The sequence below is a fragment of the Loxodonta africana genome, chromosome 13, assembly GCF_030014295.1.
Source record: "Loxodonta africana isolate mLoxAfr1 chromosome 13, mLoxAfr1.hap2, whole genome shotgun sequence".
Classification (NCBI taxonomy): Eukaryota; Metazoa; Chordata; class Mammalia; order Proboscidea; family Elephantidae; genus Loxodonta; species Loxodonta africana.
The window spans coordinates 56474347-56501203 of record NC_087354.1 but is presented as its reverse complement, the minus strand read 5'-3'; the positions used below and the strand labels follow the sequence as shown (position 1 = coordinate 56501203).

Below are 26857 nucleotides of genomic sequence, written 5' to 3'. Positions count from 1 at the left end.
GTTGTTGCTTAGAAGGAAATCACATGTCCCACTCACTCAAGGGAAGGCAATCGCAGAAGGTGTGAACACCAGGAGGTAGGCAACTTGGGGATCACCTGACAAGTCTGTCCACCACAGTAGGTACTGTGTTGTGATCATTGTGTTTCAGCTTCATGGATTTAGATACTGAGCATTGTTAGTACAGTCTAAGAAAATCAGGCTTCAGGGGGCTGGTTACCCAAGTCTGGTTCCCATCAGAAGTGTAATTCCAATATATTCATTCACATTGAGAAAAGTATCTGTCAGATAGACCGTGGCTCATGTCTGCTGATTGCTCCATATTGTTCTTTTAGGCACATCCACCTGGGAAGCTAAATGATGTGCTTGGTGAAGTGAGCAGGATTATCTTAATGGCTAATGTCACTGGACCATGACAGCCTAATGTATCCCTCTCCATTATAGAACCCTTCCTGCTGCCCTAGATTCTCAAGTTCTTGGAAACACTGATACAAGCTCTGCTTTAACTAGACATGCTGTGTATACCATCCTCCTTTCTGAGTGCACATTCACTCTGCGGTCAGAATGTAATTCAGTTAAGTTAAACTTTGCAAAGTTACTGTACATCAATTCTGCCACCAATCTTTGAGATTCATTCATCCAGCAAACATTTATTAAACAGCTACTACGTGCCAGGTGGGGCTCTGGTGGCGCAGTAGTTAAGCATTTGGCTGTTAACTGAAAGGTCGGCAGTTCACATCTACCAGCCTCTCCTTGGAGACCTTATGGGGCAGTTCTACTCGGTCCTATATGGTCGCTGTGAGTTGCAATCAACTCAAAGGCAGTGGGGTTTTTGGTATGTGCCAGCTGCTTGGGATATAGCTGTGGTTCCTCTTGGAGGCCACTGTACAGAGCAAAAGACCGACAATGAGCTAGTAACCTCAAGTGGGGTGAACACTTGCGTTGTTTTGATTTGTCAGCCATCTCTTGGACCATTTTTCAGACCCACTGATTTATCCCTTCTGGATTCTTTAAACTTCAATGGGAGAGCCCACCTTAACTTCTGCTTTGAAAGTAGCCCACAATCTGCCCCATTGATTTTCTACACTACTGATGTCACTTTGTGGAAAAAAAAGGAGAGAAAACAAGATACCAAAAAGTTGAACTAAACCATGATTATAAGCAGTATTTCAGTGTAAATGTCCATCCTTAAGGAACTGGCTGACAGTTATGGTATATCCATTCAGTGGAATACTATGCAGGTAGGAGAACGGTGGTGCCAGCCTTTACATATTGACATGGAAGGTTGTTCGTGATTTCCTGTCAGAGAATGCGGAGTACACAGAGCACACAGAGGATGATTTTTTTTTTTTTTCCAAAAACGAAAATATGCACATCCTGGAGAGAAATCTTAAGAAAATTTAAGTTGAAATATTAACATCAGCAATTTCTGAGTGGTGATTTTCGCTTTATTCCTTACACCTTTACATAAAGCCTAAGTTTTAAAATTATATTACTTTATTAATTACCAAAAGCATTTTTCTCTTTAAGAAAAGTGTTTCTTAAAACGTTCCAGATTTCTTCAAACAAGACATATGTGTTGCGAATCATTCTTTTCATGTGTGTGCTCTGCTTTTTGTTTTTAAACAAACGCAAATAACAGTAGCATTGCTTCAATCTAGCCGTAAGCTCTGCACACATAGATGCCCGGAGGGACAGCTTTGGCCACATGAAAGGATTATAGCAGTTACCTAATAGTTTTGCCCACTAACCCTAGACAGTGAAAAAAAAAAAAAAAATGGTAAACGATGTAAAATCTCTTCAAATAAAACAAATGAATACTCTTTACCAGAACCTTTTTTATAACGTTTTATACTTCCTATCAGACATGCGTGTATCTGGGGAAAGGAAGGGAGCCAGCCCTAATTAGACGCTTACCCAGGGACCCAGAGCCAGACTCTGCTGGATACTCCACGGTCTCCCTGTGGGGAACGCCTGGTGAGAAGGGACCAACGACCAAAGTTCAAATCCCTGCTCTGCTCCTTCCTAGCCATGTGACGTTGGGCCAGTTAGAGAATGTTTCTGAGCCTCAGTTTCCTCTGGTTAAATGGAGATAATAAGAGCGGTTCATTCATGAAGGATTGTGAGGATAAATGAGACTAATGTATAGGTAGTCCCCAGCTCACAACGGGGTTCTGCTGCAGTGACCCCACACTAAATCAGTTCTGATGCAAGTCAAATACCTCTTTTTTTTTTTTTTAAGTTTTTGTTATTGCGTACTATACAGCAGTGTTTTGTACAGGAAATCATAACATTGAACATCTGTGACTGAACATCTGAGAATGACAACGTCAGCAAATGATAACGTCAGGGATGCAACACTGTATGTAGTACACATTACTAATGATAACATGTACCCAAAACAGAGTGGTTCATTGTAACTATGTCATATGTTCATCAGTGCCTGACACGAGGGAAGCCCTCAATGAGTGTTAGCAGCTATTATTTATATGATCCTCAACCTGAGAAACTAAGGCCAGCCTGCTGAGATCATACAGTTAGAGGGGAAGCCAGGATTCAGATGAGGGTCTTCCTGAACCCACCACTCATGTTTTCCATGATAGACTGGAGTTGTGAAAAGGTGAGTGAGAGAAGGAGGGAAAAGAGAGAGTGGGGGCAAGGAAAATGGACCATGAAAACGGGAAGTTTTGGGAAAGGAAAGGGAAATGAATGGAGAGTTATTGGTGGCAGCAAAAGAAAAAGAAAATTGAAAGAGAAGAGGCGGTGAGAAGGGAGAGAGGAGAGGCGGGAGAGAGCGGAGGAGAGAACCAAGAGAAGAGAAGGTGAGAGGAAGAAAGACGCTCTAGGTGAACCTTTGGAGTCCCTGGGTGGTGCAAACAGTTAATGCGCTCGGCTGCTAACTGAAAGGTTGGTGATTAGAGTCTACCCAGAGGTGCCTCCAAAGGAAGACCTGGTGACCTACGTCTGGAAAATCAGTCATTGAAAACCCTTCGGAGCACAGCTCTACTCTGACGCACACGGAGTCACCATGAGTCGGAATCGACTGGACAGCGACTGGTCAGGTGAATTGTCAGTCTCTTCCTCCTTCCCAGGCTGGGCCCCATCCCTTGGCTGGCTAAATTCCTGATCTAGCACGTGGTGTTTTAGGCTTGCATCTACTGCTGGGACTGTCCCCTCCTCTGACTTCTGCCTGCCTGGGTACTCCCACTGCCTGTTATGGATTGAATTATGTCCCCCAAAAATATGTGTTATAAATCCTAACCTCTATGTCTGTGGTGGAAAACCTCATGGTGTAGAGGTTAAGTGCTACAGCTGCTAACCAGAAGGCTGGCAGTTCGAATTCACCAGGCACTCCTTGGAAACTCTGTGGGGCAGTTCTCTGTCCTATAGGGTCACTATGAGTTGGAATAGACTCAATGGCAATGGGTTTTTGGTTTTATGCATATGGTTGTAATCCCATTGGAAATGGGTTGTCTTTGTGACGTTAATGAGATGAGGTTAGTGGAGGCTGTGTTTTGAGTCAACGTCTTTTGAAACGTAAAAGAGATTAAACAAGCAGAACAGAGATAAGAGAAGATAGGCGTTATACCACATGAAGATCACCAAATGGCCAAGGAATAAAGACCTTACACCAGAGCCAACAGAGAGAAAGCCTTCCCCCAGAGCCGGCGTCCTGAATTCAGACTTCTAGTCTCCTAGACTGTGAGAGAATAAATTTGTGTTTGTTAAGGCCATCCACTTGTGGTATTTCCGTTATAGCAGCACCAGATAACTAAGAAACTGTCCCCAGGATAAAGTCCAAAGTCCTGAGCGTGGCCTTGGAGATGAGATAGAGAGCAACTCCCATCTGTCTCTTCTGATGCGTCTTCAGCTGTTCCCACACTTTAGCCTTTGACTCTATTTTTAACTATAAGGAAATTAGCTTTTTTTTTTTTTCCACTGCCAAATTATAACCACTTTATTCATAAATGATTTGACTATTTCTTTTATTCTGACACTCCAACAGAACACATCCGTACTATATTTTAGTGATAAACTGAAGAATTATTAACTTACATGATTGGTATTTAATTTTTTAGTAAAAATTGCCATTTTATTTTATTAAATTCATGTATCATTTTACATTAAAATGATATAGTAGGTGTTTCTTCTACCCAATGTCACATTACTAGTACGAATGTAATACTTGGTTTATATTAGCCTCTTTTGTCATTAAAATATCACATATTCGTACATATATATGTAAGTCTACTTCCTTTTAGCTTCTCTCTTCTTCACAGAATTCTCATAATCACAAAGAATTATTTTGGTTTAGATAATACGATTTCTTTTTACTCTAGTGCAAATCCCCAATTTCTATTGATACATTGTATATTTGGGGCATTATGATTTTACTTTTTCTTATTTCTTTCAGGACTTCACTCCTTAGTTTCCCTGCCTGTCCCTTCCCCTAATTTCTTTGATTTTTAAAAAATTTATAAACTGGAGATTGGTTCTTATAACATGGCACAATCAAAAGAGCATACAACTCAGACCTGACTAATACAGTTGTAGACCCACTTTCGGTATCAGAGAGAAGATTTATAAATGTACAGGCAATGAGAATCTCAGGCAGCTAAGCCATAATCAACAATGGGGAGATCTGGAAATGATCTTTGAGAAGTTATATAATCCAGTGGTTTATTTATTTTTAATCCTTATTGATCTGGAATGTAGATCTCATTGCTCTGGCAAAGAATTTTCAAATGGTACTTCTGGCTGCTCTTCATGATATTAGCAAACCAAGCGATCTGACAGATGAACAAATCCTCACCACACTCATGAAAAGGCACCATTTCTGAAGAGACATCAATGTGTGTTGTGAACTCATGCCATATGAAATGCCCAGGGGAGTGCATAGGCACTCGATAATAGGATGGTTTGTTACTGAAGAAACAATCCCAGACAATCAGTGGTATATAGACTCCTCTTTCAGAAAGTGGATGTTGTTGGGCTCAAACAGGATAATTCCAGATGGATGAAATGACTTCGGAGAAGAGGATTCCAAAAGTTTCCATTCATTCACAGATATTATTTGAGTGTCTAATGTTTGGGATGCACTGTCAGTAAAGAAATAAACTTTTTAACTAAACCATATTCTCCAGTGCTTTTAGTCTTACAGTTTCTGATCCTGGAATACCAGTCATTCAGTCATTAGCAAACATGTGTGGGGTCTTCTGTGTCATCTCTACGTCTATTAAGATTTGAAAGTGCCCTTCAGGAACAGGAGTTTAGTGGGGGAGGCAGACCAGTAAACTACTAAACATAGTAGAATGTGATGAATACCATAAAACATGCAGGAATAGACAAGTGAAGAAATAGAAAACATTTTATTCTGTTGAGAGGCTGGTGGGGCCTTAAAGGATAACAGGAGTTTTCTAGGCAGGCAGGGCTGGGAAGGGCATTTCCTACAGTGCATATGAGCAGAGGTATGATGGCTCTAGAATGCATGGCATATTCCAGGATGGTGGTGGGGGTGGGGGAGGCGGTGGGAATACTTAAGAGTTGGCTGGAGCAGGTGCATATGGTAACCAACCAAAAATCAACCCTTTGCCATCGACTTGATTCCAACGCATAGCAACCCAACAGGAGACAGTAGAACTGCCGCACAAGGTTTCCAAGGAGTGGCTGGTGGATTCGAACTGCTGACCTTTTGGTTAGCAGCTGAGCTCTTAACCACTGTACCACCAGGGCTCCAATGTTTGGTAAGGTATGGCCATAGTATGTTGAGAGTAAAGGACGTAGAGAGGTAGGGTTGGCATGTTGAGGAGATGTGAACAAGACCATTCTCTAGTCTCCATTCCAGCCTCTATTCTCTATTTTGGGAAATCCTATTCATTCTCATCAATTCTTCCCTGACCTAGCTGCTACCCAGGAAAAATTTGCCCCTTTCCTTTTGTTCTCCTCATGTGTTTTTGTTCATACTGTTTGCCACTTATCCCATTGTTTTACGGTTGGTTTAGATGCCTGCCTTCCTCTGTAGGCTGTGGAGCCCTTGAGGGAAGGGATTTTTGTCTTACCTATTGAGGTTACTTGACTACATAATAAAACAAAACAAAACTGTATGGGATCAAATTGACAACAGCACCTCAAAACACTAAATAGGAACCTTGGGGGCAGTGAGTTTATGCTAATGGAGGAGGAAAAACTCAGAAAGGGAGGGTGAGAATGGCTGCACCACTCAAGAATGTAATCAGTGTCCCTGAATTGTACATGCAGTAACTGTTTTGGTGTATATTTTCAACAACAACAAAATAAATAAAATTAATAAAAACAACACACACAAGTTGTCATGAATTCTGAGCCTTGGTGACCCCTTGTGTGCAGGGTAGTACTGTGCTCCATAGAGTTTCCAGGGCTGTGGCCTTTTAGAAGTAGATCCCCAGGACTTTCTTCCAAGGCATCTCTGGATAGATTTGAACCATCAACCTTTCAGTTAGTGGCTGAACGCTGTTTCTTAATTTGGGCTGTTTTGTGGGTTCGTATCTCAACTAAGATGTCTTATGACTTAAAATTTTGTGATTCTTTAATTCTAAATAATAGCCTGTTTCCCCTAGCCTAATTTTTAGACTACACGGCAGGAATTGTTAGCTAAGATACTTAAGAACTCTTTGGGCATCATAGCTTGTTTGGCATGATTTACTTTTTTTCTTAAATGTAATTTGTTTGAGATTCAGAATCCTTTGTCTAGGAAAGTGAAATGTTCACATTTTGAAACTCTAAAAATAAAACACTGGCAAGATGATGCCAAAACAATGGCTTCACTCAGAAATGCATTCTGAATATAGCATCTGAATGAGGACTAATTACTCAATCAGATCACAGTTACTAGGCATTCATTGTTTTAAGGCAATTAACAACAGGGATGAGAAACCTCGGTAATGAAATAATGTAGAAGACCCTGTGGTTTTGTTCAGGTTTCTTATCAGCTGTGATGATCAAAATATTCTTTAGGTGCAAGATGTAATATGAATGATTATACCTTATAATAAAGCTTTAAAGTTCTAATGCAAATATCATTCTCATTCTCTTAGTGGCTAGATAGCTTTCCCCAAATCGTATCACATCGATCATGCGTTGTTTTATTTAAGATTAATTTAGGAGCAAGTGCTCTTAATTTTGCTATGGAATTTACTAAATTTGTTGTGATTACATTTACTTAAGGTAGTTTTCTGCAGAACTTCAAGAGAAGTTCAAGATTGAATGAGCCTGCTAGAGAAACTATCTTGTTGGTTTATCGAGTTTGAGAGGTAGGCATAGGAGTGAGGAAACTTTAGGAAATGCCACTTAATTGTCCTTCTTGATCTGTCTAGTAAGACTTAGCAATGTTAACTTCAGAAGCGTTTTGATTTTGCTCCATTCTTGCCCCCTTATTTGGAAACATTTGCTGTATATTTAACAGATAAGATGTAAGGCATTTAACAATATAACTGATCCATGTGTCAACATAATTTGCCATTTGCTTAGTAACTTAATAATGAGCCTTTGAGGTCATTTAAGTTCTAGATATAAACTGTTAAATAATTTAATGCTTTTTTTCCCAACAGATGTGAATTATTAAAAAGAAAATGGCCCAACGGAGCACTGTATTTCCTTCTCTTGTCACCGAGGAAAGGTATAATATATGGAAAATATGCATCTAAGGTATACTTTTCCTTTCCACCAATCCCATGAGGGCTGCTAGTGGGTGTGATGGTTATAGTAAATGAAGCCTTGTGGCTGTTACATTATTCAAGAATGGTTTTGTTCAAGGGCAAGAAAAGTATTGTGTCCATTTCCCAGCTTCTAACTTGTAGGAGGCTGTGGTCCACTCAGTGAGCCCGAGAGGTGCTGTTGAATTGCACTTCCCGTTAACAGTAAGACACAACTGGAGGCCGCGAGGCTAATAATCCCTGTGAAGTCTTTTAAATCAGAAGGTGCAAATTGAGAGTCTGTAGACCAAAACCGACTCACAGAAGTACACTGCTTGGCCTGTATGATCGTAAACACTTTTTAAATACGTTGCCAACATTTAAAAATCAGGCGATTTCATACACAAGTCTGGATTTCCTGGCTTTTTTTTCTTGAAATATCAGAAGATTTGGAAAAAATTGACCTGTATCTCCAGATGGTCACTCATGGGTGGAGCTGAATTGAGTGGCTCCCCTTAACTGGGGAGCGTCCTTTCCAATTCTCCAAAGTCTCCACCACTCCCTATTGTACCGTAGGCTATGTGCTTCTCTTGTTGATGTCACCTGCCTGACCCCTGTAGGCATTTGAGTTTCTAACTACTGCTTTAGAGGGAGGGAGGAGAAGGAGGGCGTGTTAGGAGACCTTGTTAATAAGCTTGATCTTGAAAACACAGCCTGTACTGGGAAAACATCTCGGCATGCTGAATTCTGACAGCCTTCTGTTCCTGGAGGTCTTGGAGCCTGGGACCAGCACGTTGGGGTCTCTGGGCACGATTGTTTACAGATGTTACCTGGTTCATGAAGAAAGCTCTTTTGGGCAGAAACCCATTTAGCTTGTAGGGACAGATAATTTGTATTATCATCTCTGGGAAACTTGAATCTGGCTTTAATTTTCTTTCCCCCAATGAGCCACCCTCATGACGTGGTTCCCTTCTGCAGGCGAGTTAGAACCATGCCCCGTCACAGCCAGTCTCTGACCATGGCACCCTACTCATCCGTGAGTCTAGTGGAGCAGCTGGAAGACAGGATCCTCTGCCACGAGAAAACTACCGCCGCCCTCGTGGAACACGCCTTCCGGATTAAAGACGACATTGTCAACAGCCTGCAGAAGATGCAGAACAAAGGAGGAGGTGACCGGCTGGCCAGGCTGTTTTTGGAGGAGCACATCAGGAACATAACCGCCATAGTGAAGCAGCTCAATCGGGATATTGAGGTAGGGCGTGGGGGTCAAGTGCACTGCTCCTTCCCACGGCTTTGACCCGTGCTGGGGGGTCACCGAGTCTCCTTCCCACCTCTCAGGCGCTCGTGGTTTTAGACCAGAGCTGTCTGTCTTTTCTGTTCTTAATGATCGCCAAGGAAACAGCTTGCACAAACATCCTAGTTAAGTTTATTTCAGCATTTGATGGCAGCCACTGTTGGTGTTATTTGTGTTTAGTCTAAATTTACCTTGCTGATTATTAAATCCGCTTTGCTTTGTTTGGCTCTCAATGGAGAGAAAAGAACAAGCCAAATAGCTTTGCTGTGAAACCCTTCATATCTCTGAAGACAGCTATTAAATCAATTACTGGGTCAGCCTTTGCTGCTTCAGATTAAATATTTCTAGGTCATAATGATTATTTATAACACGGTTTGTTATTCTAATGATCTAGGTATTTGAATTGCTTCTTAGACACCCCTTTCATTTCCCTATTTTTCTCTGAAATCTGCTCGATAAAAGACCAATATTGTCTACTTTTAGAATTTACTAAATTCTGAGTTTACTGCTGTTTATCGAGCAATCGTAGGGCCTGTACGGTTTAGTTCAGAAAGCATAAACACTTAGGGCCTGGGCTCCCCTGGCTGTACAATGCTAATACCCTTCCCGTGTAATTTTTAAATCTATGAATAAAAAGATATATGACTAGATTAAGAAAAATCTTTAAGTCATGGGAATCGTATTTTAATTATGGTTTCTGAAATTAAACTTCATTTCTTTCTTTTTTTTATTATCAAATTTATGTTTATTTTTTAACTGCCTGACTGTGGTATAATTTAAATGCCACAAAATTCGCCCCTTGTAAGTGCATGATTCAGTGATTTTTAGCAAGTTTATAGACTTGTCTGATCATCAACACAATTCAGTGTTAGCACATTTTCATCACTCCAGCCCCCCACTTTACATGAGCCGGTTTGTAGTCAATCGCTACTGCCACCCCAGCCCCAGATAACCTGTAATCTGCTCCCTGTCTCTATAAACTGGCCTTTTCTGGACATTTCGTATAAATGGAATCATAGAACACAAAGCCTTTGGCATCTGGCTCCTTTCACTTAGCATGATCTTTTTGAGGTTCAGCACGTATATTTGTGTGGACATACGTTTTATTTTCCTTGGGTAAATTCCTAGGAGTAGAACTGCTGGTCTTACGGTATGCTTACGTTTAACTTTTTACGACACTGCCAAAGCAGCTTTCTAAAATGGCTATACCATTTACAGTCTTACCAGTAAAGTATGAAGTTTCTGATTTCTCCACACCCTCACCAGCTCTCGGTATTCTCCGTCTTTCTGATAGCCGTTTCGGTGGATGTGTGGTGATATCTCATTAAGGTTTTAGTCCACATTTCCCTAATGGCTAGTGATGTGGAGTACCTTTTCACTTGCTTATTGGCTGTGTGTAGGTCTTCTTTTGGTGAAATGTCTATTCTTTTGCCCAACTCGGATTGGGGAGGGCAGCTTTCCCCCTGAAGCCTGCTAAGTGAAGCCTTTGTTATTGCCATAGTCAGGCCTGAAAAATCACACATAGTTTTTAGCCAGGAGCCAGTCTCCTCTATATCTTCCTAACTTTTATCATTGTAAAATATTCCTCTTTGTCTCCAGTAATATTTCTTGTCTTAAAGTTTATTTTGTCTGATATCAGTATAGCTACTCCAGCTCTCTTATTGCTACTGTTGACCTAGTTCATTTCCATTTTTGGTAACTCTCACTTAGCTTGTGCCTTTTGGTCTTGTTCTAAACCAAAACCAAACCTGTTGCTGTGGAGACAATTTCAACTCATAGTGACCCCATAGTAGAACTGCCCCATAGGGTTTCCAAGGAGTGGCTGGTGGATTCAAACTGCTGACCTTTTGGTTATCAGCCAAGCCTACTGCATGGTTATTGACATTCTCACATAGCCTTGCTTGTGTTTTCTCTCCGTCTGGAGCCCCAGCTGCCCTGTTGATTGTGTGTGCCTCTCCCTTATATCCCTCCAAGAAATTCTGTGTTTTCTCCTAAGTTAGCTAGAGTCAGGTTTAATTGCCTACACGCAAAGAACTGTAGTGACTTACAATCCCGAAACAACAGTAATAACAAACAATAGAGTATGGGATGATACGTAGGTAGATATGTAAGCTGAACAGAGATGGGAGGGCATGTGGAAGTATATCCAGGTAAATACATATGTGCACATGCTGCAAATATACCAATGCATGCAACAGTGTGCACAGGGGACCCAAAAATGAAAACTTCTTAGCCATAACCATACACCTCCTGGGACTGAGATACTGCGATCGGGGGCTAGGGACCACAGTCTCGGGGGACATCTAGGTTAATTGGCATATCATAATCCATACAGACAGTGTTCTACATCCTACCTTGGTGAGTACCAATTTGGGTCTTAAAAGTTTGAGAGTGGCCATCTAAGGTATAACAATTGGTCCCTTCCTGTCTGGAGCGAAATAAAGTGAAGAAAACCAAAGATTCAAGGAAACAATTAGTCCAAAGGACTAATGGACCACATGAACCACGGTCTCTACTAGCCTGAGACCAGAAAAACTAGATGGTGCCCAGCTACCAGTACTGCCATCTCTGACCAGGACCACAATAGTAGGACAGAGTGGGAGGGAAATGTAGAACAAAATTCAAACTCATAAATAAGACCAGATTTACTGGTCTTATAGAGACTGGTGGAACCCCCAAGACTATGACCCTTCAAACTTGGAACTGAAATCACTGCCAGAGATCACATTATAGCCATACAATAGACAGTCCTATAAAATGAACAATAACACCAGTGAGGAATGTACACCTCAGAACAATCAACTATACGAGACCTAGAGGGCAGTATTTGCCAGAAAGCACTGTTCAGAAGGATGATAGGGGCAGGAAAACTGGGTGAATGGACACGGGGAACCCAGGGAGGAAGTGGGGAGAGTGCTGCCACATTGAGGGGACTGCAGCCAATGTCGTGAAACAAGCTGTGTATAAATTGTTGATTGGGAAACTCATTTGCTCTGTAAACTTTAACCTAAGCAACAATAAAAAGTTTTAAAAAAACAAAAAACCCTAGTGACATCAGAGGGCCACAGAAAGATTAAGAGATTGCCGTAGATATTTCACTTGTGTTTGGAAGGTGGTGTCTATATTTAGAATGATCTTTCCAGTTTTATATTTGGGTGCTAAAACACTTTATCTCAGAGACTGAATAACTTGGCAACCCCAAGTTGGCAACTTTGCAAAATTAAAGAACCCCGACTTAAAGATTTCAATTCTTTTCCATTTCTAATAGACTTTATTTTAGTTTTACAGAAAAAAACTGTACGGGAAGTACAGAGAGTTCTCATCCACCCCGCTTCTCCCTGCATGCTGTTTCTCCTAGTAAAGACCTTAATTTTGAAAAGGGTTGGAGACCTATTAGGGGGCTGATAGAGGCATTTGGCTGCTGCACCCAAGTATAGAGAGGGAGACAGATAAGATCAAAGTGACCTGGGATAGGGAGATCCCTTCAACCAGTGACAAGGAACTATGTCATAAAAAAGCATGAACACGCATGTGTTTGAGGATAGAGAACAGGGTGACTCCCCATTCTCTCTGTGACCCCCGTTTCCCTTTGCTCATGTAGATGGATAGACTAGAGACGGGAGGCAATCTATTCTGGCGTTACTGTCTCCCTCAGGTAAAAGCAGAGCGTATCTCTATCTCTAGAAAACCCTGGGCTGAATTTCTCCTGTCAGTGTAAGAGGTGATAGTGCTTTACCCACAATCATGGGATCCGGGGATAAAATTTCCCTTTTGGTAGCTGCTGTGATTTTTTTTTGTGTACTAGTCCATGGGTGGTGCAAATGGTTAACACAGAGGGCTGCTAACCGAAAGGCTGGAGGTTCAAGTCTACCCAGAGGTGCCTCCGAAGAAGGGCCTGGTTGATCTACTTTCAAAAAATCAGCCACTGAAAACTCTGTGGAGTACAATTCTGCTCTGACACACATGGGGTCGCCATGATTTGGAATTGACTCAACGGCAACTGGTGGTTTATGTACTAATCTAACAATCAAAACCATTTTAAATATGCAGTCTTCAACCTCAGCTGAACCCTCAATGCTGTTTAGTAGTTCCTTTTTTTCATTCTAGAAAGCTATCCCTGCCAGTTCCTCCCTTTCCCCAAGCTCCTTTCCCTAGAGTCACCGTGGAAACCTGGTGGTGCAGGGGTTAAGAGTTGCGGCTGCTAACCAAAAGATTGGCAGTTCGAATCCACCAGCCATTCCTCAGAAATCCTATGAGGTAGTTTTACTCTGTCCCATAGGGTCGCTATGAGTTGGAATTGACTCAACGGCATCAGGTGTATGTGTGTGTGTGTAATGTCACCCTGAAGACTAAGTGTGCCTGACCCAAGCCAGGGTTTTTGCAGTTGCCTCATATGCATGTGAAAGCTGAACAATGAAAAAGAAAGACTGAAGAAGAATTGGTGCCTTTGAATTATGGCCTTGGTGAAGACTATTGAATATACTATAGACAGCCGAATGAACACATCTGTCTTGGAAGAAGTACAGCCAGAATGCTTCTTAGAAGTGAGGATGGAGAGATTTCATCTCATGTACTTTGGACATGTTAATTGTAAGGATGGCACAGGACCGGGCAGTTTCGTTCTGTTGTACATAGGATTGCTATGAGTTGGAAGTGACTTGACAGCACCTAACAACAACAACGATGTATCCCTAACACCCAGCACGTGCGCCTGCCAACATAGCAGTTCTGACTGGGATTGACACTGTCCCTTTTCAAGTCTGCTCCCCCATGGATTGTGAGCTCTCCACAGAAAGGAATTTCGTCTTACTCACCTCTGCATTCTCCAGCACAATGTGTGGGACACAATGCCAGGCGCTGACTGAGTGAATAAATGCCTGGCTCCCAGAGGAAACAGTTGCAGAACTGTTGGAAACAAAAAGGACAAGAAGGGACCTTAGAGGTCATCTGTGTAAACTGTGTCCTTCCCAGGGAGGTACCAAAGGCCCAGGAAGGTGAAGGGGGCTTGCCTGAGGTCTCAAGTCCAGTAAGTGGCAGTGCTGAGACTGAATTTTCGTTGTTCAACTCCAAAAATTGCTCCTTTCACTTTTCTGCTTTGCCCTTTGGAAGCTCTTCTAGAACACTGATCTTAGGCAACCAATTTTCAAATACATCAGGCTGTCCTGTTTAGCCCTTCTTTGCTTTCTGAGTATTTTTTCACCTTCCGGAAGAACTCATTTATAAAACTGAGTAATTCTAGCTTTAGTTCTGAGATCTCTCCTGCCCCATCATTCCTTGGATGCGAGTTCGCCTGAACGTCTTAGATAATTAGGGTTGTTAGCAACCATACCTAGGAATCCAAAGCCATCCATCATTTCAGCTTCTACTAATTATTGTTTCCCCAAACTTGTTTCTTTAAGATGATTTTTGAGTAATGTACAATGCAGTGAGTTTTAAGGTAATTTCAACTCTGCAGTTTTTCCAACAAATCTGAAGTGCGTTTTATGTAGTGATTATTTTTGCTTTAACCAGACAACATTCTTTCCATATACATATATTTTTGGAGTGTGCAGTTTTGAGAATAATACAATAATTTCTGTTGCAGAGAGGGAAAAGTGAGTAAAATCTAATTTTGGCAAAAAATTTATTTGCACTTTTATTTTTTAAATAACTACCCATCATAATAAAATAATAGTAAGGATATTTGGAAATGTAATAGATTCTGATATGAAACACTTATTATATGGTGTTATGTATATTATGAGCCTAAGCAGGTCTACCCAAACATAACCAAAATTAGGATGCTTGGTGAGACATCAAAATTGCCATATTGTAGCCAAACTCTATTAAAATGAAATCATGGCATAGAATAAAAATCTAAAAACACTAAAAGAAAGTCTTTATTTATAAATAATATAAAATTTGGGAGTGTGGATATTATGCAAAAGGCAATATTTGTATATTTAAAGCAAAGAGGCATGATGATATTCAAATTATATTTAAATAACGTGAAGAAAGTATTTTCTACGTGTAGATTCTTGATAAATTTCTTATGTAATTTCTTGGCCTTTTATTATTTTTATTACTGGTTTAAGCTTGTTTTTCGGTTCACTCAGTGAGCATTTCCTGGGTGTTTGTTTTGTGGCAGTCTATCCCTGCGGGGGATTTTTGATTCCAAAGCTAATGGTGAAGCCACAGTCAGTTGGTAAGGCTTACTCCAGGATCCCACTAGAGCTAGTCAAGTTGAGCTAAATGGAAACTACACCTTGACACATGGGCCTAGATAAGCCTTTCTGACTCTCTGTTATGTGGATGTGAACACAGTTATAAACAGGAAGAAAGTAAAGTATCCATATCATCAAACCACTAGCTTATGTGAACCTCAGAATCTCCTCAAGAGCTAGCACCTACCACAGTGTATAGCTCATAGTCAAAACCCAAAACCCCATGCCATGAAGTCAATTCTGACTCATAGTGACCTTATAGGACAGAGTATAACTGCCGCATAGGGTTTCCAAGGAGCAGCTCGTAGATTTTGGTTAGCAGCCAAGCTCTTAACCACTGCACCACCAGGGCTCTAGCACATAGTAGGATCTCAATTATAAATGTTTCATAATCAAAGGCTCCAGGGTCCTCGTCCTTTCCGGGACCCCTGTAATTATTGCCCATATTCTGTCAGCAGATTGCAATGTCGAAACAAATGACTCTTAGGTACTTGTACACAGTAGGTGCTTATAAATGTTGAATGAAGGTGTCTATTGTTTTAAATCCATCCCCGCCCGTTGTCTCCATTAGCAGTTCACATTGTAATGTGGAGTGCATTATCAATTATTTATTTCTCAGAAACTGTCCACAAATTGTGGTCATCATTATAAATTTAAAAGGGTAATGTAGTCAACTATGAATTATACATGTCTGGATTATCCATAGTGTCTTTGGTTTAGGCTGTTATCAATCCCTTGAAGCCAAGTCCTCGTAAGCAGTCCACGGCCCTATTCCTGTTAGTGAGCTTTCCCTTCCATGCCAGTTTGATGGATTGGGGAAGTGGTTGCACCCCCATGTCCCATTAGGACTTTAGCTGTGTCTCACTGGACTTTGGGAAACCAGGCAGTGGGGTCTGCACCTGGCTCATTAGGACTTCCTGGTTTCCATGCGCTGAGGCTTCAGAATGTCCCACTGGCTTGGACTGGCTTGGGGGGCATTGTTGCTTTGACCTAGTTGGGTGATGGGAAGCTGTATCAAGCTGTCACCTAACTGAGCAGAATATACGTAGTTTGCTAGTTTAATAATTTCCAAACGGGCGTCTTCTCAACTCAGAGACGAATGTGGAGTTGGGCTAGGCATCAAAGCGGAGGTGTGGACAATGATGTCAACACGTACCTGGAGGGACAGACAGGAACTTGGCTCAGCGTGTACTCAGCATTGCCTAGTGAGGAGAGTCTTGACCACTGGACTTTGTGTATTTTGCTTACAAAGGGAATTGCAGTCTGCAGCTGAGTGGCTTGGCCCCACTTAACAGGCGTATCAGCAGAAGGATTTAGGTGGTTATCATTCAAATTCATTTTGTTTAAACTCTACTCACTAGGCCAAACTTCTGATTGTGACTTGGTTTGCCATGTGGCTTGATGCTAGGGGGAGAAGACGGTGAACTGAGTGGAATTTGAATGCTTGTTCAGTTTCTTTGATGAATGTGGTTCAATCTAGATTAATAAATTAGTGTCCTGGTGTCTCTGTCTCCAGTACATTTTAGGTTGTCTGAATCCATCTTTGAGGATCTGATCGCCTCCAGGCACAGGTTAGAGATAGTGTCTGAGCTTTCAACATGGAAGACCAGATTCTGGAACATGGAGCGAAATTTATTGATGAAATGTTCAGTTACTGAGAGCCGGGTATTGCTAGAGGCACCGGGGCTGCCGTAGTGACCCAGGCATACAAAGCCCGCTCTCAGGCCCAGTCCACAGTCTGGTGGGGGTATATAGGCAGTGAAGGTTTAGGAACCAAGGTGATGTCAGCCTACCAAGTGCCCTGAAGTCAATGAGATAATGTGGTGGAGAGCGATCCTGGGGCTGTTTCAGAAACGGTGCTAAGGGGGTAGGGTGACAGACTGGAATCAAAGGAGGAGACCAGCCAAACCAAGGTGCATGGAGGGGAGGTGATGCACAGGGTGGGGAATGTTCTAGAAAAAGGGAACTGCGGCTTCCAGGGCCATAAGCAGGAAGAAGCTTGGAGTGCTTGAGGACCTGAAAGAGGACCCACAGGGCTGGAGTGTTGTGAGCTTGCGGGGGGGGCAGGGGTACAGATCATGAGCCCTGGCATTTTTGATGAGTGGTTTGGAGTTTGGAATTAGAAGCCAATATTTAGTTTTAAGCAAAGGAACTTAAATAATTCATTCACATTCTTGGTCCTGGGGATACATTCATGAATAAAGCAGGTGAAAATCCTTGCTCTTGTGGACCTTACAGACTGATTTATGTTTCAGAAAGATCACTTTGACTACTGTGTGGAGAAGGCCTGGGGAGCAAGGATGGGAGCAGGAGACTGCTGTAGCTCAGGAGAAGGGTGATGGCGACCTGGACTGGGGCACCATGGTGGAGAGCAAGGATGAAAGCAGGAGACTGCTGTAGCTCAGGAGAAGGGTGATGGTGACCTGGACTGGGGTGCCATGGTGGGCAGCAAGGATGAAAGCAGGAGACCGCTATAGCTCAGGAGAAGGGTGATGGTGACCTGGACTGGGGCACCATGGTGGGCAGCAAGGATGAAAGCAGGAGACTGCTGTAGCTCAGGAGAAGGGTGATGGTGGCCTGGATTGGGGCACCATGGTGGGGAGCAAGGATGAAAGCAGGAGACTGCTATAGCTCAGGAGAAGGGTGATGGTGACCTGGACTGGGGCGCCATGCTGGGGAGCAAGGATGAAAGCAGGAGACTGCCCTAGCTCAGGAGAGGGGTGATGGTGACTTGGACTGGGGCGCCATGGTGGAGAGCAAGGATGAAAGCAGGAGACTGCTATAGCTCAGGAGAAGGGCGATGGTGGCCTGGACTGGGGCGCCATGGTGGAGATGAGGAGAAGTGCATAGACTTTGGATTTGTTTTGGAGGCGGAGCTGTCAGGACTTCCTGGATGTTGGAGTTAGGGAGACTTCTGTGCCAGAGTTGGTGAATTTTAGGGCCCATCAAATATCCAGGTGGAATGCCAAGGCAATTTGATAATGAGTCTGGAACTCAGAAGAGCTTTAAGTCTCAGTGTGGAGATAAAAAGCTGAGAGTCAATGCCGCGTTGGGAAATACTACCCAATAAGGCCCTGCTTTGTTGTTTTTGCTGTAGTTGGGACTTTCTCCAAGTGATATCAGAGTCACACTTTCATTTCCAGTTTCTCACAAACCTAGAAAAAGTTGGAAATGGAGAAACGTGGAGAGCTGTTTCTTCCCTGGTCTTTCCTAGACAACACTAGCATGTCAGATCTGGAGGTGGGTTATTGTCATCTTTGCATAAACAGCATTATTCAGCACAACGGGGCTCCTGGGGGTCCCTATTCCATGCTGTCTTTGGGAAAAAAAACCTCAAAAACAAACCCATTGCCGACGAGTCAACTCCAGCTCATGGTGACCCATGTGTTACAGAGTAGACCTAAGCTCTGTAGGGTTTTCTTGGCTGTAATCTTTATGAAAGCTCGTCTCCAGGCCTTTCTTCAATGGCTCTGCTGGGTGAGTTTCAACTGCCCACCTTTCAGTTAGTAAATGTGCATAAACTGTTAGAGCCACCCAGAGACCTTGTATCTGGGAAAGAAGGTTCTTTAAAGACAGACCATATCTTAAAAAAAATAAACGAAGGTTCGGGACCTCACGTTTTCCAGGTTGCTGACCTCTCCTCTGCTTGTGCGAAACACGTTTACTGTGTGGAGTTTCCACCTTGCCGCCTTTCCTGTTGTAACTGAGCTCTCTGTAGGCAGGCTTGGTGCACAGCACATAGTAGGCATGCAAAAAATACGTTTCTTAAATTGAATTGACAACAGTGGAGACATGCTGATACTTAAAGGTGTCCACTTTTTAAAGTAAACTTGTTGTGATGATATATTGCTACATGACAAATTAGGGAACACATACTGGTTTTACAGGGAGATTATTTTTCTAAGACTTCATTATAGAATTCCTTTAAATAATAAGCTCTCTAATGCCTTCTGTTTTCACATATCCTTTCAGTAACATGAATATTGTGTTACGTTCATGTATAATTTTTTTCTGTATTATTCAAAGCACTTCTAATACAATACCTTATTCATCTGCATAAGAATTCTGAAATTTAAAAGAGCTTTTCTGTCTTATTTCTAAGCATTTTAAAGCAACACTTTTTTTTTTCCTTATTAAAGTAATGTATGCTCGTTGTGGAAAAGACGACAAAAACAAGGAACCAACTGTACTCCCACCCTAGAGATCAATCAAATGTTAACATCCTAGCTGTATTTTAAGCATCTTAATACGTAGCTGGATTCCTGCTGTATATTTATTTTGTCCTCTTTCTTTTTGCTTAATATTAAGTGTGATGTTATTATACCTTTTCACTTGTCTTTAAATCCCCTCCATGCACCTTTTTTTTTTTGTAGTGGTTGCCTAGCAACGCACTCTGTGGCTACATCGTAAAGTACTCCTTACGTGTGTCACACTATGAAGACATTTTTGTGCATAAATTTTCATCATTTCTCGTATGATTTCCCTTAAGATGGAATGTTAAGAACTTGAGCTACTGGGTCAAAGGCTGCGAGCATTTTTAGCCTGTTATGTTTTGCTGTGTCACTCTGCAGGGACATTGTGCCAGGGAGGGCCAGCTGTGCCTTTTCGGTTTTTTATATGCTTTCAAAAAACATTATAAGGCTAAAAAAAATTTGCTTCTTTAATAGGTGAAGATAGTATGATTTTTATTTCCTGTTGCTTTGCTTACTAATAAGATGGAACCTTTTAGAAAATGTGCTGCTGAAGTGTTATTTGCTTCTCTTTTGTGAATTGCTGTTCATTCTCTTTGCTTAATGATTTTTTTTTTAAATTGTGAAACAACCCAAATGAAGTAAGATTGGTGCTAGCCTTTGTTATTCATGTAGCATCTACTGTAGTATTTCTCCAGGTGTGGTCTGTGGACCACTTCGCAGGTGTTTACTGAACACCCAGACTCCTGGGCCCCACTCCCTAACTTTGGTTTTCCGAGAGTGGGGCCCGGGAATGTGTTTATCAAGCCAGCTGGGTGACCCTTACACATCCCAAAGAAGGTCAGGAACCACAGATTTTATGCCTTAAGATTAACAAGGTTTGAAGCATTGCATGCAAAAAGAAGAATACTCTTTATTGATCTCAACAAGATCGAGAGGGTGAGCGAGCGAGTGAGCGAGCGAGCAAGCATCTTTTCATCAGTGGGAGAGTGTCAGAACTAGATTAGTCAGACCTGAAGTTTTCTCGCAGGAATGTGTTCAGATGACTAATGTTTTGTCATTCACAGGTGATTGTAACTAGTTCACATTCCTCCTAATAGAGCAGGCTCATTCAGAAAAAGCTGGATACTACAGAAAACAATTGATAGGTCTTGCAGTTCCAAATTCCTTTAAGGGAAATATCTTTTTCACTGTTACTGTCACTCCATCCATAGTGGCCCCAACCAAGTTTCCAAGAAGGAAAACATGGAACGGCCATGTTCCTAATTTCTGCTTTTTGCTAGGAAGTTGGAAGATCCTAAAAAAATATGTAAGCTAGACTTATGCGTGTATATTTTCAAAAAAAAAAAAAAAAAGGAAGGATGGTGAAAGATGGGAAAAAAAATTGGGAAAAGGGAGCACAAAAGCAATTTATGTAAGTATAATTACATTGTCTCTAAGAGTGCTTCTCTGTTTATTTGCAAATTGGACCTCAGATTGTCAGTTCGCAGAATCACCAAATTTCCAGAAATAAATAGTAACACATAGATACATATGCAGGTAAATACGGAGTAAGATTTATTCTCAGAAAAATCACTAGCTTGGTGCAAGAGGTAATGGAGAGATGGAGGTTTACTCTACCTGTTTCTACTCTTCCCCTGATTTCAGTACTGCCTTCCTGGACTCTGGGATAGGCAGGCAGGCAGCCTGGGGAGCCAGCAGAAACCCAGCCAGGAGAGCCCTGAGTGAAGTTCTGGACCCCATGGCTTAGGAGTTGGAGACTCCTGGGCCCCATAAAGGCAAGGAGGGGCTGTAGAGGTGGGCTCCGTCCGTGCTGCCTCTGGGCTGGGAAGCTGTAAAGAACAGGATGAAGAGACACTTCCTCCTGGCACCTCACCTGGGGTTGGGCTCTGTGTTCTCAGTGGCTGCACCTCCTGTTCACAAGCTCCTTTGAGTACATTCAGGACCACCCATTTAAGGTACTCCAGTGAGCAAAGAGAGAAAAGTTCATTACATCTGAGAGGACCCAGAAGCCAGAGGGAGGAAGAACAAGCACAGCCCTTAGAACATTTAGGTATATTCTGATAAAATCCTGAGCTCCAAAGATGAAGAGAAAATCTTACAAGCTTCTAGAGATAAAGAAATAGTTACTTACAGAGCAAGAAGCTTCAGACTTCTTGTCAGTAACTTTGGAACCTCAAAGTCTGCTGAGAGGAAAGGCCTTTAACCCAAGAATTCTGTTGGGTTGTTATGTGCCATTGGGTCAATTCTGACTCATAGCGACCCTATAGGACAGGGGAGAACTGCCCCATAGGGTATCTAAGGTTATAATGTTTACGGGAGCAGACTGTCATGTCTTTCTCCTGAGGAGCAGCTCTACTTCGTCAATTTATCATCCACTGTTTAGGATGAAGGAAGGGTGATTATCAACATGCAGGGATTCAAGGACTTTCATGCAAGTGTCTGATCTGAGGAAAATGCTAGAGAAAGGACTCTAACCAAAATCCACATGAATCTGAACAGAGACCCCAAAATATGGGAAAATAGAAAGAAGCAGCAGCAAAGCTAATCAATAATCTTTAAAAAAAAAAAAAAAAGAGGCATATATAGTTTCATTTCAGTGTCTGTTGAGCAATGTCTGGTCTCCATAACAGAAGTGCTAAAAGAAGGAAAGATCATTGACATAGAAGAGACATTCTGCAAGTGAAATTCTAATTATAGCCCAGCCAGAAGTATCAAGTTATTTTAGCAAAGCCTAGTTGGGGTGGGGCAGGACAAGAGAGGAGAAAAGTAAAATCCTCCCAGATGAGCCCCCGGATTAAAGGGAAAAAGAGGGTAGAAGTGAGGGGAGCTGAACGTCTCATATTTGGGGGCACGGGTTTGTGCATGAATAGAGCCTCCTGGCAAGGAAACTATTGGGCTCTGTTATTTTTAAAGTAGAGCTGTGTGTATAATTATGAGGACTGGGAGAGGGAAGATAACCCTTCATGAAACAGCAAAGTCCAGGAGCATCCCCCAGTTAACAAGGGGAGAAAGGAATGAATGGAACCTGATCAAACCAGTTGAAATAAGGAAAAGGAGAAAGGAAACAAACACAGCAAAATACATTATAAACATAAAGTGAGATAAAAGGACAAACAGAGAACAAACAAAGCAAGGTAGTGTAGTGCTGAGGGCACAGTCATAGAGCCAGATTCCTGGGGTTCAAATCCGAGCTCTGTCACTTATTAACTGTGACTGTGGGTTACAGTTCACCATCTGTAAAATGGTGATAATAGTACCTCCTTTCGTAGGATGTTGTGACGACTAGATGAGTTCACACACCTAAAGTGCCTAGACAGTGTCTAGTGTACAACAAGGCCATGCACATGGGACCCACTCAGTGGTAGCTAGCAACAACCTACTGCGTAGGACTCTGGTTTTCTAGTTTCTCTCTCGCTCTGTCTCTCTCTCCTTCTGTCTTCCTCTCTCATGCTTCATCTTCTTTCCCAGAAGAGCTCAGATCCTGGAGCCAGGTAGCCTGGGCCAAGTCCTGACTAACCTTACTTCCTGTGTGACTTTGGGCATACCATCTTAGCTCTTTGTGTCTCTTCCTCCTCTGTGACTTGGGGGGCCAGCGAGTACCTCCCTCACAGGGCTGTTGTGTGGATTTGGTCAGTGTGTAGCACGTTGCCAAGTACCTCATACATATGATGTGCTCAGTAAACATCGGGGTGTTCTGATTATCTTCACCACTCCTTTGAAGATTTTCTGAGACGGACCATGCTTGTGTTCGGTCACCTGATCTTCAAGTTCTTCTGCTTTCATTTTTTGTCTTTCTTATAGATGCCCTCGGACTTTCACATCAGTCAGTAAACGCGTCTTGGTTACTTTCTTTTGGGTACCCTGTTCACAGATTCTGTGTATGTTGCTCCTCTAAGGGATTACAAATATGCGGCCTTCGGAGGTGATCTTTTCCTAAACCAAACCAAAAACCAAACCTGTTGCCGTTGAGTCGATTCCGACTCATAGCAACCCTGTAGGACAGGGTAGAACTATCCCATAGGGTTTCCGAGGCTATAAATCTTTACAGAACCAGACTGCCACATCTTTCTCCCACGGAGCAGCTGGTAGGTTCAAACCACTGACCTTTCATTTTGGTTAGCAGCCAAGTGCTTAACCCGTGCACCACGAGGGCTCCTTCTTCTTTCCCTAACCCCCACGAAATTCTCATAACCTGCGTACTTGCTTTCTCCTCCCACCACCAGAAAGTCCCCTTGGCTAAATAACATTTCTCATGCCTAAGTCGTCTCACTCATTAACTTCCAGGTTCCAGAATAAATATTCTGTTATCCAACATGTACTAGAAAGAATGACTAGCATTTTCTGCGTGTTTCCTGGATAGGAGGCATTGTGCTAAGTGTTCATTATCTTATGTAATGCTTACCAACCAAAAACCAAACCCACTGCCTTCGAGTCAATTTCGACTCATAGCGACCCTATAAGACAGAGTAGAACTGCCCCACAGAGTTTTCAAGAAGTGGCTGGTGGATTTGAACTGCCGACCTCTTGGTTAGCAGCTGTAGCACTTAACCACTAAGCCACCAGGGTTTCCGTAATGCTCACAGTAGCCTTAAAAATGTAGTCATCATTGCTTCTGGTTCTCTGTATATGTGTACACCAAGTGAATGTTCAAAAGGAGCCTGTTATGTACTTTTTTTTTTTTTAAAAAAGAGCTAAACCTTCTTACTTTTGCCACAAGTATGACATGCTTTTGTGGCAGCGTGTGAATTCTCAGGTGGCTCTCCTTGTGTGTTTTGTGCCACCCAGGTACTCCAAGAGCAGATCCGGGCCCGGGACAACATTAGCTACGGAACGAATTCTGCCTTAAAGACCCTGGAGATGCGGCAGCTCTCTGGCTTGGGGGATCTCCGAGGAAGAGTGGCAAGGTGGGTGTTCAAATGCAGGGGACTCTGCTCATCAGAAACAATTTTTCATAGATGCCATTTTAGCAGGGAAGAGATTCATGAAGTCACGAGCAAATTCTTTGCATTCTTCTAGTACCATCCCTCCTTTGTCCGAACCTTCTAGTGGTAGAGGTTAAACCTGATTGGGAGCGTGCCACAATTTCTTGTGTTTCTGCAATTTGAGTTGTCGTCACAGAAGGAAATGCTGGGAGAACTCGGCTGACCTGTGCCATTTTCCGGGGTAATATTATGCCTCTTGAATCCAATAATACAAGATTGGGACGTATGTTCTAGATGCCTTTGTTTTTTTTAATTTCATTTTTCTAGTAATTCATTTTTATTTTATTTTCTTCAAGTCTCTGGTCCATGATAGACTGGAAACTTTTTTAAAAACAGGCCTTCCAGCTCAGGCAATTTAATAAGTGATGTCCTTGCCCCTCACTACTCAAAGTGTGGTCCCAGACCAGCAGTACGAAAGCCAGAAAAGCACGCCAGTTGCCACAGAATCGATTCAGACTCCTGGCAACTCCATGTAACCCCATGCAGAGCAGAACTGTGCTCCAAGGGCTTTTAAAGCTGCCGGCATTCAGAAGCCAATTGCCAGGGCTTTCTTCTGAGGTGCCTCTGGGTGGGTTCAAACCACCAACCTTTTAGTTAGTAGCCGAATGCTTAACCATTTGTGTCACCCAGGGACTCCTGGAAATTTTTAAAAAACAGGTCTTATGGCTTAGGTGGCTTGCGAAGTGCTGTTCTAGCCCCTCACTCCTCAAAGTGTGACCCCCAGACAGAGCTGCACGGGCACCACCTAAGAACTGCTCAGGAGTGGGCAACCCGGGTCCCACCCAGGACTACTGGTTAGAATGTGCATTGTAACAAGAGCCCTGGTGTCACATACTTGTTTATGTTTCAGAAGCCCTGCTCAAGGACGGTGTCTTGGGTTGCTTTGATCTGGCTGGGCCGAGGTTATCCAAAGTATTTGTGGGGCTCTTCCGCCTTCTGCTGCTATTAAGAGCCACACAGGTGAACCTGCCCCTAAACGGGAGCTGCAGAGTGAATAGGTGGATTTGGGTCCTCCTGAGCAGCCCTGGTGACACAGTGATTAAGAGCTTGGCTGTTAAACAATATGTTGGCAGTTCAAATCCACTAGCCGCTCCTTAGAAACCCTATGGGGCAGTTCTACTCTGTACTATAGGGTCGCTATGAGTCAGAATCAACTCAATGGCAACAGGTTTTTGGTTTGGAGGTGAAAATGAAGGTGGTCTGTGAGGGGTGGAAGTGGAGGAAAGAACAGGGACCCACAGGGCCCAAGGCCTTGGAGAGAGGCTTTCGGTGTTAAGGCGAATTCATGGAGACCACACGTGAAGGGCCTTGAATGCTGGGCGTGTGTGTTTACATCTGCTGGGTAACAGACAGTCTGGTAGCAGACCGAGGACTGTGTGGATGGACTGGCAGGCTGCTGGGCCGCTCTCCATGCATGGTTTTCTGTCCTCATCAGGATGAACCCTGATTAGTATGGCCCTTGGTTACAGACAGCCTGCTGACCTTTGCGGCCACTTCCTCATCTCTCTCCACCCGCACATAGCACCTTGCACTTGGCCGTGACCACCTACTTGTTATTCCTGAGTGGACCATGCTCTCCTATCTCTGTGCCTTTGCAGGTGCTGTTCTTACAGTGACAATGCCTTTCCCCCTTCTTTTCTAACTTCTAAAGCCAGTTGCTGTTGAGTGGATTGTGACTCATGGCAACTCCGTGTGTGTCAGAATAGAACTATGCTCCACAGGGTTTTCAATGGCTGATTTTTTGGAATTAGCTTGCCGGGCCTTTCTTCTGAGGCACCACTGGGTGGACCTGAACCTCCTACCTTTCCCTTAGCAGACGATCACGTTAACTGTACCACCTTTAAAGTTCAGTTTAGATGTCACCACCTCCGGCAAGCCTTCACTGACCCCCACTGCCCTAAGCTCCCCTAGCACCATCTGCTGTACTCAGCCTCTGTTGTCTTCTTCACTCTGTTGTCTTCAAGGTCTTGGGTAGGCACCATGTCTTGTATTTCTGTGGCTTGAGTACCTGGAACAGTCTCTGGAAAACAGTAGGTACTCAACAAATGTTTGTTTGGATGAATTCATGATCTAAAAACCACTGTAATAAGCCCGAAAAATCTTGAGTCTTTATTTGTGATGTTCGGTTTAAAAGAAATTCCAGCTCTATCATAACTCTTAAGGAGCCCTAGTGGCACAACGGGTAAGCTCTCAGCTGTTAACTGAAAGGTTGGCAGTTTGAACCCACTCAGAGGCTTTGTGGGAGAAAGATCTGGAAATCTGCTTCCATAAAGATTACAGCCAAGACAGTCCTATGGGGGGCAGTTCTACTCTGTCACTTGGGGCCACTGTGACTCAGATCAACTGCAAAGCACCCAACAACAACAACACTGTAACTCTCAGCTACATGGCAGAACAGGGACTTCAGGGGAAACTTTGAGGATCTTCATAGCCACTTTAGGTACAGATGAAAATTAACAAAGGTAATATATGTAAGAGGTTTAGTGAACATGCAATAAAGTTATTATTCTCTCAGGGA

At 42.8% G+C, this 26857-nt stretch overlaps 1 protein-coding gene across 1 annotated transcript in view; it reads left to right on the top strand.

Annotated features, from left to right (window-relative positions):
* The first annotated feature begins 8158 nt into the window (after positions 1 to 8158).
* FAM81A (family with sequence similarity 81 member A) overlaps positions 8159 to 26857 on the top strand; it is a 66195-nt gene continuing 47496 nt past the window's right edge. Inside the window, exons 1-2 of the mRNA XM_064267472.1 lie at positions 8159 to 8919; positions 24143 to 24261. Of these exons, the coding sequence (XP_064123542.1) occupies positions 8611 to 8919; positions 24143 to 24261 (428 nt within the window). The 5' untranslated portion in view covers positions 8159 to 8610. The remainder of the gene's footprint in view (positions 8920 to 24142; positions 24262 to 26857) is intronic.